At 42.4% G+C, this 20356-nt stretch overlaps 1 protein-coding gene across 3 annotated transcripts in view; it reads right to left on the bottom strand.

The window, feature by feature from the left end:
• LOC144595191 (protein furry homolog) overlaps window positions 1-20356 on the bottom strand; it is a 144967-nt gene that overhangs the window by 116610 nt on the left and 8001 nt on the right. For all 3 annotated transcript variants that reach the window (XM_078402361.1, XM_078402360.1, XM_078402362.1), the window contains exons 2-4: window positions 11220-11419; window positions 6445-6498; window positions 1103-1242 (exon numbers count right to left, since the gene is read on the bottom strand). In XM_078402361.1, the coding sequence (XP_078258487.1) occupies window positions 1103-1242; window positions 6445-6498; window positions 11220-11419 (394 nt within the window). The remainder of the gene's footprint in view (window positions 1-1102; window positions 1243-6444; window positions 6499-11219; window positions 11420-20356) is intronic.

Raw genomic sequence — 20356 nt, forward strand, 5'->3', positions numbered from 1 at the left:
AGATGCAGATGATCAATCCCATTAGACCCATTCCCCCTCTTCTTCATTGTACCCCTACAAAGTGTCCTCTTTCACAGATGCCCATTAACTCAATGTGTGCTAATAACCTGCATTAAGAGGTAATTACTGTTGTGAGTAAGAATTTCTTTTTTCCATTTCAGTACATATGGCACTTAAATACTCATGACGAGAATGTCATTGGAACGTAAAAGGAAACAAAAAAACCTTTAGAAATCTCAGGCAATCACAAAAAGAACAAGCAAACTCCACGCAGACTTTTACGCAGGCGAGATCATGATCAAACCCAGGGTCCCTGGAACAGAAATGCAACCGCCTTAACTGTTGAACTATCACGCCATTTGATAAATGACATTTGCTCATGGAACAAGTTTTTACTAACCCTTTTTTTCCTTGAAATCTTATTAATTTATAAGCCAATACTTGGATTGCAGTGTTTGTCAGTCTTTAGACAGTACATTAAGGTGAGGGGGGAAAATGTCAATAGGAACCTGAGGGGTAACTTTTTCACACAAAGGGTGGTGGGTGTATGGAATGAACTGCCGGGGGAGGTAGTTAAGGTAGACACTATTGCAACGTTTAAAAGAAAATGTAGACAGGTACATGGATAGGATTGGTTTAAGGGGGTGGGACGAGTGTAAATGGGACATTTACGCAGGCAGGTGGGACTAGTGTAAATGGGACATATTGGTTGGCATGGGCAAGTTGGGCCGAAGGGCTGGTTTCCACGCTATTATATACACAAGTCTAAAACTTTACTCCTCAGGTTACTGCCCACTCTACATTGTGTTCACATTTCTAAGAAGAAAGGGGTTTCCACTCCACATAGCTTTATTCTCAAGTCCATGACATGACTCTCCTCACAAACTGGGTACACAAAAAAAAGTGCTGGAGTAACTCAGAGGGTGAGGCAGCATCTCCGGAGAACATGGATAAGTGACAGTTCGGGTCGGCACCCTTCTTCAGACAAACTGGGTGTTTTGATTTAATAAACAATCCAAAGATTTATGTAGCAAAGCCCCTGATCAAGGAGCAGGGGCATGGAACCCAAATAATCACCAAAATAAAAGTTAAATATAATTACCCTTTTGCCTTTGTGTTTGTCCTGGGCCGATACTCGTGAGACTCATCCTCTATACCATTTTGTCTTTTATACCAATCAAACAGTGTGCGTAGAACAGAAGGAAGACAGTATTCTGCAAGTGAACTCATTGAGCTGATCAACTGGGGAAAAATGGACAATAGATGAGAGATTAATAAGTGACTAATTTCGCAAAAAATAAGTTACATTTGTGTCGATGTCAACCATTGGTGTGGCACAGTAGTCCTGTCATTACCTTTACGTCAGAGGGTTAATCCATCTCTAAATTTCCATTTTACACATTGTAATTTTCCAATTCTGATTCATATATGCTCTTACTGTTACTGTTACAAACTTGACTAGTTGGGCTCCTTGTGACACCCTTACTAATCAAGAACCTGTCAATCTCCGCTTTAAAAATACTGTATGAGTTGGCCTCCACAGCCGTCTGTGACAATGAATTCCACAGATTCACCACACTCTGGCTGAAGAAATTTCTTCTCATCTCTTTTCTAACGGTACGTCCTTTTATTCTGAGGCTGTGCCCTCTGGTCCTAGACTTCCCAATAGTGGAAACATCCTCTACACATCCAGGCCTTTGATTACCCAGTAGGTTTCAAAGAGATCCCCTGTCAACCTTCTAAACTCCAGTAAGTACAGGTCCAAAGCCATCAAACGCTTATCATACTTTAACCCAATCAGCTCTGGGATCATTCTAGTAAACCCCCTCTGGATTCTCTCCAATACCAGTACATCCCTCCTCAAATATGGGTCTAAAACTGCTCACAATTTGTCCAAATGCGGTCTAACTAGCAGCGCCTTATAAAACCTCAACATTACATCCCTGCTTTTATATTCTAGTCCTCTCGAAATGAATGCTAACATTGCATTTGCCTATCTTACTACCAATTCAATTTAAAAATTAACCTTTTGGGAACCCTGCACCAGCACTCCCATGTCCCTTTGCATCTCCAATTTCCGAATCCTCTTTAAGCTGTGATGGGGGAACTAGCCCTTATTATTAAACCACCATACTTAGGCATAACTCCAAGTATGAGTGCTGCTGTGAGATTTAAGTGCCATGATGTCTGCATGGGTATCTCTGGTTAATTTGCTGGATAACTAGAGGACTTGAACATGCACGTATCTTTATCATTAAGCACTTCTTCTTGAGGCAGGTACAATAATTTAAGAAGGAAATTAGAAAAGCGAAAAAAAGATATGAGGCTGCTTTGGCAAGTAATGTAAAAGTAAACCTCAAGGGGTTCTACAGATATGTCAATAGCAAAAGGATAGCGAGGGATAAAATTGGTCCATTAGAGAGTCAGAGTGGACAGCTATGTGCTGAGCCGGAAGAAATGGGGGAGATATTAAACAATTTCTTTTCTTCGGTATTCACCGAGGAGAAGGATATTGAATTATGTGAGGTAAGCGAAACAAGTAGAGTAGTGATGGAAATTATGAGGATTAAAGAAGAGGAGGTACGGACACTTTTGAAAAATATAAAAGTGGATAAGTCTCCAGGTCCTGATAGGATATTCCCTAGGACATTGAGGGAAGTTAGTGCAGAAATAGCAGGGGCTATGACGGAAATATTTCAAACGTCATTAGAAACGGGGATGGTGCCGGAAGATTGGCGCATTGCGCATGTTGTGCCTTTGTTTAAAAAAGGTTCTAAAAGTAAACCTAGCAATTATAGACCTGTTAGTTTGACGTCTGTGGTGGGAAAATTAATGGAAAAGATACTTAGGGACAATATATACAATTATTTGGATCAACAAGGCCTGATTAGAAACAGTCAACATCGATTTGTGCCTGGAAAGTCATGTTTGACTAATCTTCTTGAATTTTTTGAAGAGGTTACCAGGGAAATTGATAAGGGTAAGGCTGTGGATGTTGTCTATATGGACTTCAGTAAGGCATTTGACAAGGTTCCACATGGAAGGTTGATTAAGAAGGTTAAATCGTTGGGTATTGATAGTGAGGTTGCAAGATGGATTCAACAATGGCTGAATGGGAGATACCAGAGGGTAATGGTTGACAATTGTATGTCAGGTTGGAGGCCAGTGTCTAGTGGAGTACCCCAAGGATCTGTGTTGGGTCCACTGTTGTTTGTCATTTACATTAATGATCTGGATGATGGTGTGGCAAATTGGATTAGTAAATATGCAGATGATACTAAGATAGGTGGTGTAGTTAATAATGAAGTAGAGTTTCAAAGTCTACAGAGAGACTTGGGCCTTTTGGAAGGGTGGTCTGAAAGATGGCAGATGGAGTTTAATGCTGATAAGTGTGAGGTGCTGCATTTTGGTAGGACAAATCAAAATAGGACGTACAGGGTAAATGGTAGGGAATTGAGGAATGCAGTGGAACAGAGGGATCTGGGAATAACTGTGCATTGTTCCCTGAAGGTGGAATCTCATGTGGATAGGGTGGTGAAGAAGGCGTTTGGTATGCTTGCCTTTATAAATCAGAGCATCGAGTATAGAAGTTGGGATGTAATGTTAAAATTATACAGGGCATTGGTGAGGCCGAATCTGGAGTATGGTGTGCAGTTCTGGTCGCCAAATTATAGGAAGGATGTTGACAAAATGGAGAGGGTACAGAGGAGATTTACTAGAATGTTGCCTGGGTTTCAGCACTTAAGCTACAGAGAGAGGTTGAACAGGTTGGGTCTTTATTCTTTGGAGCGTAGAAGGTTGAGGGGGGACTTGATAGAGGTTTTTAAAATTTTGAGAGGGACGGACAGAGTTGACGTGGGTAGGCTTTTCCCTTTGAGAGTGGGGAAGATTCCAACAAGGGGACATAGCTTCAGAATTGAGGGACAAATGTTTAGGGGTAACATGAGGGGTAACTTCTTTACTCAGAGGGTGATGGCTGTATGGAATGGGCTTCCGGTGGAAGTGGTGGAGGCAGGCTCGATTTTATTATTTAAGAGTAAATTGGATAGGTATATGGATAAGAGGGGATTAGAGGGTTATGGTCTGAGTGTAGGTAGATGAGACTAGGTCAGGGAGAGTGGTCGGCGTGGACTGGTAGGGCCGAACGGGCCTGTTTCCGTGCTGTAGTTGTTATATGGTTATATGGTTATATGGTTTAAAAGACATTTGGACAGATACATGGATAGGAAATATTCAGAGGGATGTGGGCCTGGCATGGGCAAATGGAACAAGTTTGGATGGGACATCTTGGTTAGCCTGGACACATTGGGCTGAAGGGCCTGTTTTGGTGCTTTATGACTATATGGTGTGATGTTGCGGGGTGGTAGTATATCCCTCCCATTTGTCCTCTACTTCCCCCATCACCTGTGATGGCTGAAAAAGGACACAAAGTGCTGGAGTAACTCAATGGGTCAGGCTGCATCTCTGGAGAACATGGATAGGTGATGTTTTGGGACCCTTCTTCAGACTGGATAACTTGATCTCGTCCCAACCCTAAAAAATTACCTATCCACACTATCCAGAGATGCTGTCTGACACTCTGATTTACTCCAAGACGTTTTTTGCTAAAGCAGCATCTGCAGTTCCTTGTGTTTTGGCATCCTAGCTAGCCAATTTTGTGAAGGTACTAATGGCACACTGAATAGTTTCAGCAACGTTACCATATCAGGAAATTGATACTTTAAATGTAATTAAAACAAGATTTGGGCTTCTATTTTTGGGCCGTAGCTTCAAATGCTTTTGGCCACTTCAGGCTGGAAAATGGTTGCAGCTAATTTCTCCACATGTTTGATTGCCTTTATTTGAACTAAAAATAACAAAATGCTACACCTAATTAGATAATAACTTTACTCAGTTGAATAGACAAAAAAAACCTTTCTTTTAGGTTATGTACATTGCTACAAAGACACATCGTAATGGAAGATTTTGTCTGTCATTACTTTCTTTTATCATTCCTTCATGTCAAAGCAGGAAGGGTGGACCCTGTAAAGGTTTTATACTTATAACAGGAAGGGAGGAAAGTCTGGACAGTCTGTGAATTACAAGCCTTATTCACATTAGCTTTTCAGCCAGGGGCAAGATAAATTCTGTGTTATAGTTGGAGCAGATTAAATATATGTGCAAATATCGTCTTATATCAATGAAAGCTCATTTTCTTTCACTATAAATGAACTTCGTACAAGTTGGTAGTTATCACTTCAGTGTACTCGCATGTCTGGTTGTCTTGACCTTGGACTTGCAGCATGAAAATACACTTGTCTGTTCAAATGAAACATTGTGCTATTTTTACTGGCACACGCTAATATAAATAAACTGAGTGAAGGTTTGCTTCTTGACTGTTAACCACACATAGGACTTACAGTTTTGAATCAATGATTTTACTATACTGCAAGATGCCATTTGGATTTTAATGTAGTTGTCGGAATTCAGAATTTTAAAAGTTGTCATTACCAAGAAAGTTTTGTATACTTTTAAACTCTGAATAATGAACTAGATTAGTAGTTGATAGTTATTGATGATTTCTCGTAGAATACTCTAATATTCTGTTAATATTTATTATATTTAAGGTGAGCGGGAGAAAGTTTAATGGAGATATGCGGGGCAGGTTTTTTACACCAAGAGTGGTGGGGGCCTGAAAAGCATTGCCTGGGGCGTTGGTGGTAGTGGTGTTTAAGAGGCTTTTAAATAGGCACATGAAAGCGCAGGGAATAGAGGGATATGGACCATGTACTGATTAATATTGACCTATATAGAAGCCAGGAAGAATTACTTCAATTGCCAAATTTGTGGGAAAAGGAAAAAGGAATATGGGTCAAACACATGCAAATGGCAATAGCTTAGATGGGCACTTTATTCTCTAGTCAAACAGAGAACCAGATACAACAGTAACATGGGTATATATTCTGTGGAATTTAAAAGGATGAAAGTGATCTTTTTGATTTATATAAAATTCAGAGAGGGCTTAATGGAGTGGATACTGAGAGATTGCTTGTTGTAGCTGGAAATTGTAGTACTTAGATCATGTTCTCAGGATAAGCTGTTAGCTATTTACAACCGAAATGAGCACATATTTCTTCAGCATGAGTCTCTGAATATTTGCACTGTTCTATCCTAGACAGCAGAGGAAAATCAGTCAAGTCTAAGAATGATAGATTTTTGTACTCTAATGGAATCGAAATGTATAGGGATTGCGCGTGAAAATGGAGTTGAGGTCAAAGATCAGTTATAATCGTAATAAATGTTGGAACAGGTTTCTAGGGTCATATGGGCAACTCCTGCTCCCATCTCTCATAATAATATTGATGTCCAAAAATCTTTTTGACATAGGTTTGTTCATTGTTAAACAATAACAAAGTTCATTATTAAAATGTGTCAAACATTTATTAACGATTTTGTTTTACTTGCCTGATCGAACTGTGGATCCTCTCCCCTTTGTAAGGATTTTGTCAATGCCTTCTCCTACAGCAAAACACATTGAAAGGATTATCAGAAATAGACTAAATAAACCATTTTCTGCATAGCATTAAAAGATGAAACAATCCTTTTAGTGAATATCTCCTTTAATTTGCAACAGAGTGCAATAACAGTTTTTATTGTTAGCCCCTCAATACTGTGGGGTTGTAAGATTTGGATATGGTGTCACCGAGTTGATTGGGTTGGCAGTCACTGGCACGTCCCTCCTTTGCCAGACCCTCTCCAGTCCAAGGGCACGTGACACACATTTCAGAGGGAAATGCCACCATCCTCTTCATCTGAGAACCATTTTCTTTCATGTGCTGCATTGTGGCCATGGCCAGCTCCTTAAAACAATCCGAGGTCTTTATTCCAATTCCAATAAGAGACCTTGTTATAACCCATTAGCCCCCTGAACTCCTCCTACATCATCCTTTCTCCCATGAACCCTGATCCTTGAATTCCATCCCTTTTGTTTTGATGAACAATTCTGCATCCCTTAGATTTTTCAAACACAATAAAAGCGCAAATTTTTGTTAGAATCTTAAATCCACATCTTTGAGAACAAGGAAACAGCTATCGGATACAAGCATATTTGAGCACTTGTAGTTTTACAATAGACTAGACCAAGTGGGCCCAAACCTCCTGCATTGGTGCAGCACCCACTCCTCCCCCACTCCCCGCCCCCCCCCACTCCCCGCCCCCCCCCCCTCCCCCCTCCCTCCCTCCCCCCTCTCCCTGGGAGATAGATTTAAACTTTAAAATGTGAATAATTTTTAAAATATAACACCGATTTCAATGAAACTTCTTCCATTAGCACCAAAGGCACGACGGTGAGTAAGGTGGACCTAAAATTGATGCGCTATCGTGTGCCGTTTTGGCTGTAGTTCAGGAACAACAAACAAGAGTTTTAGTATATAGATGGTCATATATATTGTTAATTTCCTTCAAATATACTTGCAAAAGTTGCACAAATTGCCAGTTGCATTCCATATTTAGTTACTTAAGTTATCTTCAATTTATAATTAATGATATTTACTGCCCACAGATTTATAAAATTAATTAATTTGACCTGTTGCAATCATTAATTGTGAGCTTACAGATTATTTATATAATTATATTAATAGGCAGAAAATTAAAGGATACAGATTTCAGATTTTCCAGTGAAACTTTTAGACTAGAAATATAGCATGCAAACCGTGCCGACCAGCAATCACCCTGTACACTAGCGCACGAGGGACAATTTACAATTTTATCAAAGTCAATTAACCTTCAAACCTGTACATCTTTTGAAAATGGGAAGAAACCGGAGCACCCAGAGAAAACCCACATGGTCACAGGAAGAACGTACAAACTCCAATCAAACAGCAGCATTGTCAGGATCGAACCCGGGTCTCTGGTGCTGTGAGGCAGCAACTCTACGGCTAAGCCACTGCCCACTGATGGCCTTAATAAGAGCCACCTATTTTTTATCCACAATGGGGCACTGATTCCCCAATGTATCTTTTACTTAATTAACAAGAATTAATCTCACTCCATAATATTTTGTGGCAACAATTTCTCTGCCTTTTCCGTATGATATGCAAAAGTGGAATCTACAAATTTGCAATTCCAACTTAGAGCTTCAGATAATAGGATAAATGTGTAAGATTTTATATGGTTTGAATTGATTCTCCTATGAACAGGTGTTTCTTATAGTGAATGCAAACCTAATGGGATAACTTCAAGCACAACTACGCAAGATTCATGATATTTGTTAAATATGTTCGATACAAGCATTATACACAAAATAACAGCAACAGAAATAATGGCTGACCTACAAACGTGAAGTTAGTGGCAAACAAAAACCTATAGTGGTTCAGAATAACTTCATTTTTCTGAACCAAGTTTGGATTTAGTTCTGAACTGCCCAACTGCAATAAACATTAATCCATTTGAAAGCTATTTCCATTTCCTTTGTTGGTTAGAAATAAAAACAAATACAGGTGTTGCTACATATAGGTTGTGTTGCCCACAGTACGAAGTGGAAAAATACACATTAATAAATTTAAGTGACATAACTGCCTGAAATAAAACTTTGATATCTCAAGCTCCAGTTACTTTTGAAGTATTTCAGAGACAAAGAGTAGACAAGGACTTCTAGTTTATTTTGTCAGCTGATGGACAGGTTGTGAGGAATTTCTGCAAACTGCACAGCCGTTAATCCATTCATGTGGTTACCATGTTATTTCCAGTTTAGTTTCTTGCCTCATATTCTGATTAATGTTATTTTCCCTGATTTCCAAACGTATTGAAATTGACTTTTTGATTTCATTTCATGCTTTCTTTTGTCTCTGCATTAGCTCTTAATTTTCTCTTTAGGCAGTCTCTGGATTGGGGGTAATTTGCTTCATGCACTCTTGCGAGTTCTGACATGTCTGATACGTCAATATGGGAGCTGCAAACTCTTTCACAGCTGGAGCAGCAAGTGTCTGATGGTGTGAGCAAGTGAACAATTTGTGAGTGGATGCACTCTTTCTGCTGCTTATAAGGTCAGAAGTGATAGGAACAGAATTAGGCCACTCTGCCCATCAAGTCTACGCCACCAATCAATCTTGGCTGATCTATCTGTCCCTCCTCCCATTCTCATGCCATGTCCCCATAACCCCTGACACCCGTAGGGGTAATGCGAGGGGTATGCACAGGGGGTATAGGATCATATGCAAGACTTTTGTGTGCTTCCAATGCATGCACAAGAGGTACTCAATACAAACTCAAATGGTTCTTCTCCACTTTGAGACATTATAGACAAAACATTACGAGTATAGTGGAAATTTGGGTTGCTTGGAGGGCTTTTAACATATTTGTGAACCTCTTTCTCGGTTTGTTCCCCTTAATTGAGCTTAGACCAATATCTATTTTTGGAGTCTGGCGTCAGGCATACAAATGTGTGGCCTCACTAGAGCCATATTGGCCTTATCAGTCACCTCAGAATCCATAAATTAAGAATGTAAGCAAGTCAATATTGATCTTGAGAGACGATCTAAGCACACTAGCATCCATAGCTGTGAATTTAAGCAATTATGCTGACTCCTATTAACAAGCAAAAATGTTTCTACATGTTCTCCCTCTAACAAAGTGTCTTCTGAACCTTAAAGGTTCAAATTATCCATTCAACTGCATCTGTTGTTTCCCATATTCCTGTTTATCACAAATTCAATCCTTCCTCAGTTTTGAACCTGCATTTTTCTTAATTCTTCTCATTATTTGCTTGCCAAACGCATATTGTCCAAGAAACTTATCTTTTGCAGCTTTGAGTCTATTCATGATAATGTGAAAACAGGTACGCACACGTTTCTAGGCCAATAACTCTTTACTTTAATTGAGTGTGATATTCTATTAAATTTTAATCTGAATTTAACTAGGTCATATCAATTATGCACAGTTGCTAACTCTGGCACAAGGTGCAAGTGTGGTCTTATGAAACAAGCAACTAATTAACAATAGACACAAAAAGCTGGAGTAACTCAGCAGGTCAGACTGCATCTCTGGAGAAAAGGAATAGGTGACGTTTCAGGTCGAAAATCTTCTTCAAACTCTCGACCCGAAATGTCACATATTCCTTCTCTACAGAGATGCTGTCCGACTCACTGAGTTACACCGGCTTTTTGTGTCTATCTTTGGTTTAAACCAACAACTGCATTTCCTTCCTGCACAGCTAATTAACAATGTTCTGGGGGCATGTGTTGGAAACATCTTTGTTGGAAATGTATTTTCAAGTCTACTTGTTTTACATCACTGTAGCTATTTTCCTTTTTAGCAGGCCCTGTCCTGCTCGAGCTAAACTAACAAATAAGCTTGCTTGCTGTCCCCTGCCCCTACCAAAAGGTCATTTTTGCACAACTGAGTAATACTGGATATTGTGGCTTTTGAGAAAAAAAATTAGAAAATGGTGCTCCATCTCCCAGTGCTAAACCATTTACTTTAATCTCTGGTCAGTGCTGTAAAACATCTCTACCAATCGATAAATTAACAATAAACATAGAATAGTACAGCACAGGAACAGGCCCTTCGGCCTACAATGCGAGTGTGCACTGAACATGATTAGTTTTTAGTTGAGTTTATTGTCACATGTACCGAGGTACAGTAAAAAGCTTTTATGTTGCTTGCCATCCAGTCAGCAGAAAGACTATACATGATTAAAATCAAGCTGGCCACAGATACAAGATAACCCCTTCAGTGGAGAGATCCTCATCTCTCCACTCCTTGCATATCCATGTCCCTATCGAAAAGCCTATTAAAATCCCTGGCGATATGTTTCCACCACCACCTCTTGAAGAACGTTCCAGGCACCTATCACTCTCCACCCATATCCATATCTGATCTATCAGCCTTCTTCACTGTCTGCAACTGCACCAATTTTTATGTTGTCTGCAAAATTACTATTTACATTTTCGTCGGTCATTATGTATAATCAGAAACATCAGAAGTCCCAGCACTGATCCCTTCAGATCTTCACTGGTCACAGACCTCAAGCCAGAACAACATCTTTCCACTGCTAATCTTTTTCATCAATGGGTATGCCAGTCCTGAAACCAGATGGCCATGGATCCCATGCATCTTAATCTAGTCCATGTAGACAACATCCACTGCCCTATCCTCATTAATCACCTTCATCATCCCCTCAAAAGACTAGAGTACTAATTTTGCAAGACAATTGGCTGAAACAATACTTTTACTTAACTTACCAGTGGTTCTGCCATGATGATGCGAATCTTTCGCTCAGCCTGAGTAGTAAAATTGGCAAATACACTTTTTAAGACATACTCTCCTGACTTAATGTCAGGATCAACATTTATGGGCATCATGATTGGTGGTCCTCTGTCACCTTGTGCACTTGCCGCTGGTGTTGCTGGTGGTCTGATGTATCCGTTGCCAACTGGAGAAGCTGGGGGGAAAAAAAAAACAAGAGTCAGTAAACTGCCTGAACAAAAACTTGCACACAAACCTAAAAAATAATTACAGGTGTTTTCCATTGATTTAAAAAAAAAGTGTTTTCTTTACAGGTTAAACATCCAGACGTTCCAACACTGACACCTTTCAGGTGCATATATAACACAGCATTACATGCACCCTCCAGGCATTTTAAAACATCTAAAACAAATAGCTGAGTGCACCCGGCCTCATTTGGAGATGGGTAATAGCATTTGTTGAAGAGATTGCACAAAGACTCACAAGGGCAGGTCTCATAAGCCATGTTGCCTGTTGGCTTGTGTGTTTGCTCAGTGCCAAAGATATTGGGATCATGTTGGCCTACATTTCTGCCAAAATGTATACACTTAGTCATAGAGTCAAACAGTGCAGAAATAGGTCCTTCAGCCCAACTTGCCCACACAGTCCAGCATGTCCCATCTACACCAGTCCCATCTGTCTGGGTTTGGTTCATATCCCTCCAAATGTACCCTGTCCAAATGTTTCTTAAACATTGCAATAGTACTTGCCTCAACTGCCTCCTCTGACAGCACATTCTATATACCCACCAACCTTTGTGTAAAAAAGTTACCTCAGGTTCGTATTAAATCTTTCCCCCCTCACTTGTCTAGGATGGATGTAGAGGCAGTATATAGACTCATACATCCTATGAGTATGGATGTATACTGCCATACAGCACGGAAACAGGTCCTTTGGCCCAACTTGCCCATGCCGACCAAGATCCCCATCTATACTAGTCGCACCTGCCCATGATTGGCCCATATCCCTCAAAATCCTTCCCATCCATGTATCTGTCCGAATGTCTTTTAAATATTGTTATAGTACCAGCTATGGTTTGTATGCAGACATAAACAGTACAACTGGTCAGTATTATTGCTTTTATCCCTTTTTTTCTGGCCTAGAAGCTATCAATGGGGAAACCCTTGACAGCACGTGTTACATTGACCATGGTTATAACTTCACTCACCCAGTAGGAATGGTGCATGTGCAAGGTAGATAAAAAGTAGAAAATTAATTTACTACTCCACTCCTTTCATAAAGACTTTCATCCTGAATTGTTCAGAACAGCTCACTCGGGTCAAGAATGACTTGCTGAAAACTGGCACGTGAAGGAGGAATATATTTAAAGTGGGGTCCCATAAGGTCAATGTGATGGCAAAGCTATTTTAATTAGACCGGAAGTAAGTCATACATAGCAACCAAATAACTTACCTGACAGCAGTAATCCATCAAGTGGGCCTCTACATAATCTTCGTTTGCTCTACTATACCCAGATTCATTCATTACTACTTTACGCCTCAAAGCTATATCTCAGTTTCCACACTCCACTGGCTAGTCAATGATAAGCACATCAATCATTAAACAGATTTCCCTTTCTCTTACTGTACAAGATGATGCATAAGATAGGCACCAAATGCTGGAGTAACTCAGCAGGTCAGGCAGAATCTCTGGAGAAAAAGAACAGATGACGTTTCAGGTCGGAACCCTTTTTCAGTCTGAAGGGTTCCGACCCGAAATGTCACTTGTTCCTTTTCTCCAGAGATGCTGCCCGACCCACTGAGTTACTCCAGCATTTTGTGTCTATCTTCAGTATAAACTAGCATCTGCAGTTTCTTCCGACACAAGATGATGCAAAATCTCAATAATGGGCATAACCCGTATCTATCAGTGAACCATTCTGTACTTATTACAAAATACAAAAAAGAGGATAATATGCTTGCATTAAACAAGAGCAATCACTAATTGATCTGACAGTCCCAGCCATCAGCTTGGATACTTTCCCTCTATATAGCAGAATTCCTGAAGCATTGGAAAATAGGACATGATGAGTTAGCAAGGAATTGGCATTACGTTGACACTTACATTAGGACTTTGGAAAAGGCACCAAAGAAAGGTAGCCCCTACATGTGTAAGTATGCAACAAGAATTTCACAGTGCATTTGCATATGTGACAAATAAAGTACCACTGAACCACTGAACACAATTGTCAGCACCCCACAGGATGAATACGCAGACAGATTTTCCTTTAGATGAGTTGGTGAGGGCATTTTATTGTGAAAGACTATGCACGCAAGAATATCTCCATGTCAGCAAATGGAGGCACAGGGTGGCAAATGGAATAGATTCTTGCTCCAACCTTGAAGGTGGCTTTAAGGGCCTGTCCCACTTAGGCGATTTTAAGGCGACTAGGCTGTCACTGACAGTTCGCCGGGGTGTCGCAGGCATGATCGTGAAGAGTCTTCCAAAGATCGTAGTGGATCTCGGCGCGTCGCCGAGAAATCAAACGGTTTGAAATTTCTCAGCGACAGCTGGCTTGTTGCCAGGTATCGTAGCTTATTGCGATCGCTGTCGCATGCTGTCCCCAGGTTTGACATAATATGAAAATAAGTAAAGTCATTTCAAAATACCATAAAATGCTTGTGTTTAATGAATTTATTTACCGTCAGGACATATGATAGGTAGATTGGAGGCGACAGTTTGACGGTCAGGTAAGCGTGGGAATTTTAGCGATGTTTTTGCCCTCAGCCATTACATTTAAAGTGCGCTCCAAACCCAGATATTCAACCCAGAAACCAGATATGCATCTCCTGTACATTTTCAAAGAATGCCCACACTTTTCACAAAAATCCACTGAACCACTTTTTAAATTAGATTTTTTAATACAGCTATTAGTAAACTGGAAGTAAATCCGGTTTATTCCTTGTTACAGTGATGCTTGGTTTTTAAGTAACCCATACAAGGTGTTATAGTTCAAAACTCTCAAGTACTTACTGACTTATCAGTGATTTCAGTGAAAATTAGGACGCCGGAGAAGCATTGACAGCGTGGGAATTTTCGCGATTTTTCAGAAGACGCTGTAATCTCGACCTGACTCGGCATTGTCGTGGTCATTGCCGTCGGGTAAAAGAAAAGTTCGGCGATCTGCTACAACTTTGACAGTCAAAAAAATCGCCTAAATGGGACAGGCCCTTTATGCAATACCCAGAACCTGTTCTATCTGACCATCATGTGGCATTTGATCGCTAAGGTCTCAATCTTCAATTCAGTGCAACCAGAAGCCATGCAAAAGTCAGTCACAAGTTTCTGACCTGTAAACTCAGACAACTGCCACTGTGTTTATTCAGAGAGGCTTCAGGGTGTCATGGCACCGCAGCTGCACTTTCTCCAGCAGATTACTAGGATTCTTGACCTGGTGCCTGAATGGCAGCTTGAAAGGCCGGTCTTCACTCATGATGCCACCACTGACTGGATAACCTCCCGACAGAAGAAGAAGTCACAAAGGCCATCAAGCAACTTTCCTGTGGCAAAGCACCAGGATCAAATCAATTCCTGCTGAAGTGTACAAAGCAGGAGGCCCTGTCATGATGCAGAAGCTGACTGAACTCTTCCAGTCCATGTGGAATGAAGGGAACGTCCCACAACAGCTGAAAGATGCCAGCATAGTCCACATCTACAAGAGGAAAGGCAACCGCCAGTCTTGCGATAATCATCGAGGCATCTCCCTCCTGTCCATAGCTGGGAAGATCTTGGCTCGCATCCTGCTCAACCGTCTCATTCAACACCTTGAGTCGATCTGACAAAGGCCTTCGACACTGTCAGCAGAGATGGCTTGTGGAAGATAATGCAGAAGTTTGGCTGTCCCAGCAAGTTCATCATGGTTGTCTGGCAGTTCCATGATGGCATGATGGAAGTGCTAGATGATGGAGACGAGTCGGAAGCCTTTCCAGTGACAAACGGCGTGAAGCAAGGTTGTGTTCTTGCCCCTGCACTCTTCAGCATGGTCTTCTCTGCCATGCTGACTGATGCCTTCCGAGACTGCCAGGATGGAATACACATCAGGTACAGGACTGACAGCAGGCTGTTCAACCTCAGGCGCCTGCAAGCTGTTACAAAGGTGAAGGAGACCATCATCAGAGATTTCTTGTTTGCTGATGACTGCGCCCTCAACGCCAGCACAGAGCAGAAGATGCAGCATGAAATGGACGGCTTCTCACAGGCCTGTGACAACTTCAGTCTCTCCATTAGCACCAAAATGTCTGAAGTTCTGTACCAGCCCGCGCCTGGAAAGCCCTACCAGGAACCACACATCACGGTGAAGGGGCAGAATCTACAGACAGTGGACAGCTTTACCTATCTGGGTAGTACACTCTCGCGAGTGGTGAACATTGACGCTGAGGTCAACAACAGGATTGCCAAGGCCAGCGCTGCCTTTGGGCGACTCCGTGAGAATATTTGGGAGCGGAGAGGACTCAGTCTTACCACCAAGCTGAAGGTCTACCGTGCAGTGGTACTCACCACTCTTCTCTATGCCAGTGAGACCTGGACTGTCTACAGCAGACATGCCAAACAGCTCAACCACTTTCACTTGAGCTGCCTACGCACACTCCTTCACATCAGGTGGCAGGACAAAATTCCCGACACAGAGGTCTTGGAACAGGCCGGAATCCCCAGCGTCCACACCCTCCTACGGAAAGCCCAAGCCAGATGGCCAGGCCATGTCGTCAGAATGCCCGAGAGTCAACTGCCAAAACAGCTTCTGTATGGAGAACTGTGTTAGTGCAAGCGCTCAGTAGGAGGACAGAAGAAACGGGTTAAGGACTGCCTCAAAGTGTCCCTTAAAGTCTTGCTCTGGACCGTCCAACCTGGCATAGCAAGCTCACCACAGGAGCCGGTGCAGCAGAGGACAGATGCACTGTAGAGGCCCAGACGAAACGGACCTCGCGCAAGGCCCAGGATACCTCCACTTCCACTGCAGCACCCATCCACTTGTGTCCTATGTGTGGGCGTGCCTTCCGGGCCCGGATTGGCCTCACCAGGCACTTCTGGACCCACAGTCACCAATCCTCCAACTGAAAGTGAAGTCATGGTCATCTTCGAACCCGAAGGACAAACAACAACAACAACATTTCCTGTTATTTTTAAGTCAACTACCCCTTTGCTGCTACACAAGCAATTGGTTAACATTATGCCAGAATGGTTACTGCAATACTTAGGTGTAATTAGGCAAGATTATTACAAAAGATATGCACTGCAGGAATATGCTAGGGCAATGAGTTCATGATTGTAGATTTTAATATATGTACAAAATATGATTTGGAAAAGTGACTTGCTTGTATCTTGCATTCATTACTTGTGGTCAAGATGATCCTGAATTGATCAGCAACAGAGAGAGGGCACATATGTATAAGAAAATAACTGCAGATGCTGGTACAAATCGATTTATTCACAAAATGCTGGAGTAACTCAGCAGGTCGGGCAGCATCTCGGGAGAGAAGGAATGGGTGACGTTTCGGGTCGAGACCCTTCTTCAGACTGATGTCAGGGGGGCGGGACAAAGGAAGGATATAGGTGGAGACAGGAAGATAGAGGGAGATCTGGGAAGGAGGAGGGGAAGGGATGGACAGAGGAGCTATCTAAAGTTGGAGAAGTCGACGTTCATACCACCGGGCTGCAAACTGCCCAGGCGAAATATGAGGTGCCGTTCCTCCAATTTCCGGTGGGCCTCACTATGGCACTGGAGGAGGCCCATGACAGAAAGGTCAGACTGGGAATGGGAGGGGGAGTTAAAGTGCTCGGCCACCGGGAGATCAGTTTTGTTAATGCGGACCGAGCGCAAGTGTTCAGCGAAGCGATCGCCGAGCCTGCGCTTGGTTTCGCCGATGTAAATAAGTTGACATCTAGAGCAGCGGATGCAATAGATGAGGTTGGAGGAGGTGCAGGTGAACCTTTGTCTCACCTGGAAAGACTGTTTGGGTCCTTGGATGGAGTTGAGGGGGGAGGTAAAGGGACAGGTGTTGCATCTCATGCGGTTGCAGGGGAAAGTGCCCGGGGTTGGGGTGGTTTGGGTAGGAAGGGACGAGTGGACCAGGGAGTTACGGAGGGAACGGTCTCTGCGGAACGCAGAGAGGGGAGGGGATGGGAAGATATGGCCAGTGGTGGGGTCCCGTTGTAGGTGACGGAAATGTTGGTGGATGATATGTTGGATCCGCTGGCTGGTGGGGTGGAAGGTGAGAACGAGGGGGATTCTGTCCTTGTTGCGAGTGGGGGGAGGGGGAGCAAGAGCGGAGCTGCGGGATGTAGAAGAGACCCTAGTGAGAGCATCATCTATAATGGAGGAGGGGAAGCCCCGTTTTCTGAAGAACGAGGACATCTCGGAAGCCCTAGTGTGAAACACCTCATCCCGGGCGCAGATGCGGTGTAGACGGAGGAATTGGGAGTAGGGGATAGACTTTTTGCAGGGGACCGGCACATACTATGGTGGAGTGAGGAATGTTTGTTCCTTTATTTTTGTTTACTTAAGATGTTGGCCAAACTATCCTTGAGAAAATGATAGGCTGTAGAACACTATTGATATTTTAATGCAAAAGCAAATCCTTAAATGTAAGTAGTAAGGTCATTTCAAATCTGAGATGAATCTGTGGTGATCAATTAGAAATGGATAGGAATGAGGGGGTTGTAGATTAGTGAGGTGGGTGAGAGGTGGTTTAAATAATGTACAATGGATGTTGTACGCATTCATCAACACCAATGCAGAAATTTCACTGAAGGGCTTCCCCAAATTTAACATAGGAAACTCTTTCATAGAACATGCATAAACTCTCCACTCCTCAGTCTGAATAAAAGGACTTGACCCAAAATGTTGACTGTCCATTTCCCTCCACAGATGCTGCCTGGCCCGCTGAGTTCTTCCAGCTGCTTGCTTTTTTGCTCCAGATTCCAACATCTGCAGTCTCTTGTACGGCCAAGAAAAAAATGAATATTTCAATGACCAGTTTTAAAAAAAATGAAAATAGGAGCGGTCAGTTCTGGTCATGGCAGGGATTGCTGAGTGAATAAGGGGTGGATGAGGAGACTAGCTATCTAACAAGTGATATGTAGAAAGGAACTGCAGGTGCTGATTTATGCTGAAGAAAGACACAAAGTGCTGGAGTAACTCAGCGGGTCAGGCAGCATCTCTGGAGAAAACAGATGAGTGACGTTTCAGGTCAGGACCTTTCTTCAGACAAAAGGTAGAGGGGAGGGCACTGCAAGTAATAAAAGCCAGAAAACAGGGCTGGCAACAGATGACCAAGGGTGGAGTCCAGAATGGTCCATTGTTGGCTGGGGAAGAGGTGATAACAAAGGGATACAAGGATACGAACAGTGGAACTAGTAGGGTGGGAGAGGGGGAATGCAGGGGTTACTTGAAATTAGAGTATCAACGTTCATACTGCTGGGTTGTAAGCTGCCCAAGCGAAATATGAGGAGCTATTCCTCCAAGTTCAACAAGTGATGATGGAATTGTGAAGTACAAGCAAACAATACAAGTGGGAAAGTGAAATATGCGCAATAAAGCACTTTTAGGTATCAATTAATTTCACTGTTGGTAAAGCAAAACTCCCAATATTGCCTGGCATTTGCTTCAGGTCATCAGGGTTAAAACATTTGGTCAGTGCTTTCAGTGAAATCATTACACCCCGCAATGTAACAAGGGCAGGCAGGGAATGTGTTGCATACAGTAGTGTAGTTTAGATTGAGCTGGGACTCTGCTTTGGGAGTGGAGAGCAGTGTCATTGGCAACATCTGGGCACTTGTGAGGAAAGGGATGAGGCAATATGGACAAACCTGAACATACAAAAAGTGTACAAATAAATATTACTTAGCAACCAGGTTCAGAAACTTCACACTAAATCAAATGGTAGAAAATTGAATTTTATAACACTAACATGCTGATAAATTTTAATTTCCTAACACTCACTTTTCCAAGAAGACACATACAAAATTGATGCCAAGACATTGAAAACGTGTAGACATTATCACCGAGAGATGTGGCTTTACGCCGTGGTGAATGTAAGCATGGTGCAAATCACACGGGAGGCCGCTCCATGGCCCTCTTATTCCAATAAACTTTAAATGGATCACATTGACTAGTTTACTGCATATGGTGGTAGCTAGGGTCACCATGGGACAGATAGAAGGCAGCAAAATTGAGTACTATCTGATCCTACCTTCTGTTTTCATTTACATTAGTGTGGGAAATAGAAGACAAGCGTTTTGCTTGCACAAAGAGAAAAATCAAGCTGGAGCAAGTATGCAATGGATGGACTCAACCTCACTCAACCTCAAGGGTGATGGCAGAGGAAGGTCAACTTGTTATGTATCTGTCTGTTGCTCCTTCATTCACAGATAATAATAATAATAATAATAAATTACATTCATATAGCGCTTTTCTAACACTCAAAGACGCTTTACAAGGTTTACTAAGACATAAAAGAAAATAAGTAGATAAATGAGTTAACAAAGAGAAAAGGAAAAAGAAGGAGAGGTAACGGTCAGTGATTGAAGGCAGTGCTGAACAGATGAGACTTCAGTGATGTTTTGAATGTGGTGAGTGAGGAGGAGTCTCTGACGGTTTGGGGTAGTGAGTTCCAGAGGGTGGGAGCAGCGATGGAGAAAGCCCTGTCCCCCCAGGATCTGAGTTTGGTCCGGATGGGGGGGGGGACAGGAGGTTAGCAGCAGCAGAGCGGAGGGTACGGATGGGAGTGTGTCTGTGGAGGAGGTCAGTCAGGTAGGATGGGGCCAGGTTATGGAGGGCTTTGTATGTCATGAGGAGGATTTTGTACTGGATTCTCTGGGGGATGGGGAGCCAGTGGAGCTTGTAAAGGATGGGGGTGATATGGTCACGGATCGGGGAGTGGGTGAGTAGACGGGCAGCGGAGTTCTGGATGTGTTGGAGTTTGTTGATGATTTTTGAGGGTGAACCATAGAGGAGGTCATTTTAACATGTTTACATTTTCATATGAAAAGTCAGGTGCTCCACAAACACATGTTCCATGTAAATATGCAGTTAGATGTGATAATATTTGAAATGTCAAAATATTGCCAAAGATTTTCCAATTGCCACCAAGGCTAG

The sequence above is a fragment of the Rhinoraja longicauda genome, chromosome 7 (assembly GCF_053455715.1).
Source record: "Rhinoraja longicauda isolate Sanriku21f chromosome 7, sRhiLon1.1, whole genome shotgun sequence".
NCBI classification, from domain to species: domain Eukaryota; kingdom Metazoa; phylum Chordata; class Chondrichthyes; order Rajiformes; family Arhynchobatidae; genus Rhinoraja; species Rhinoraja longicauda.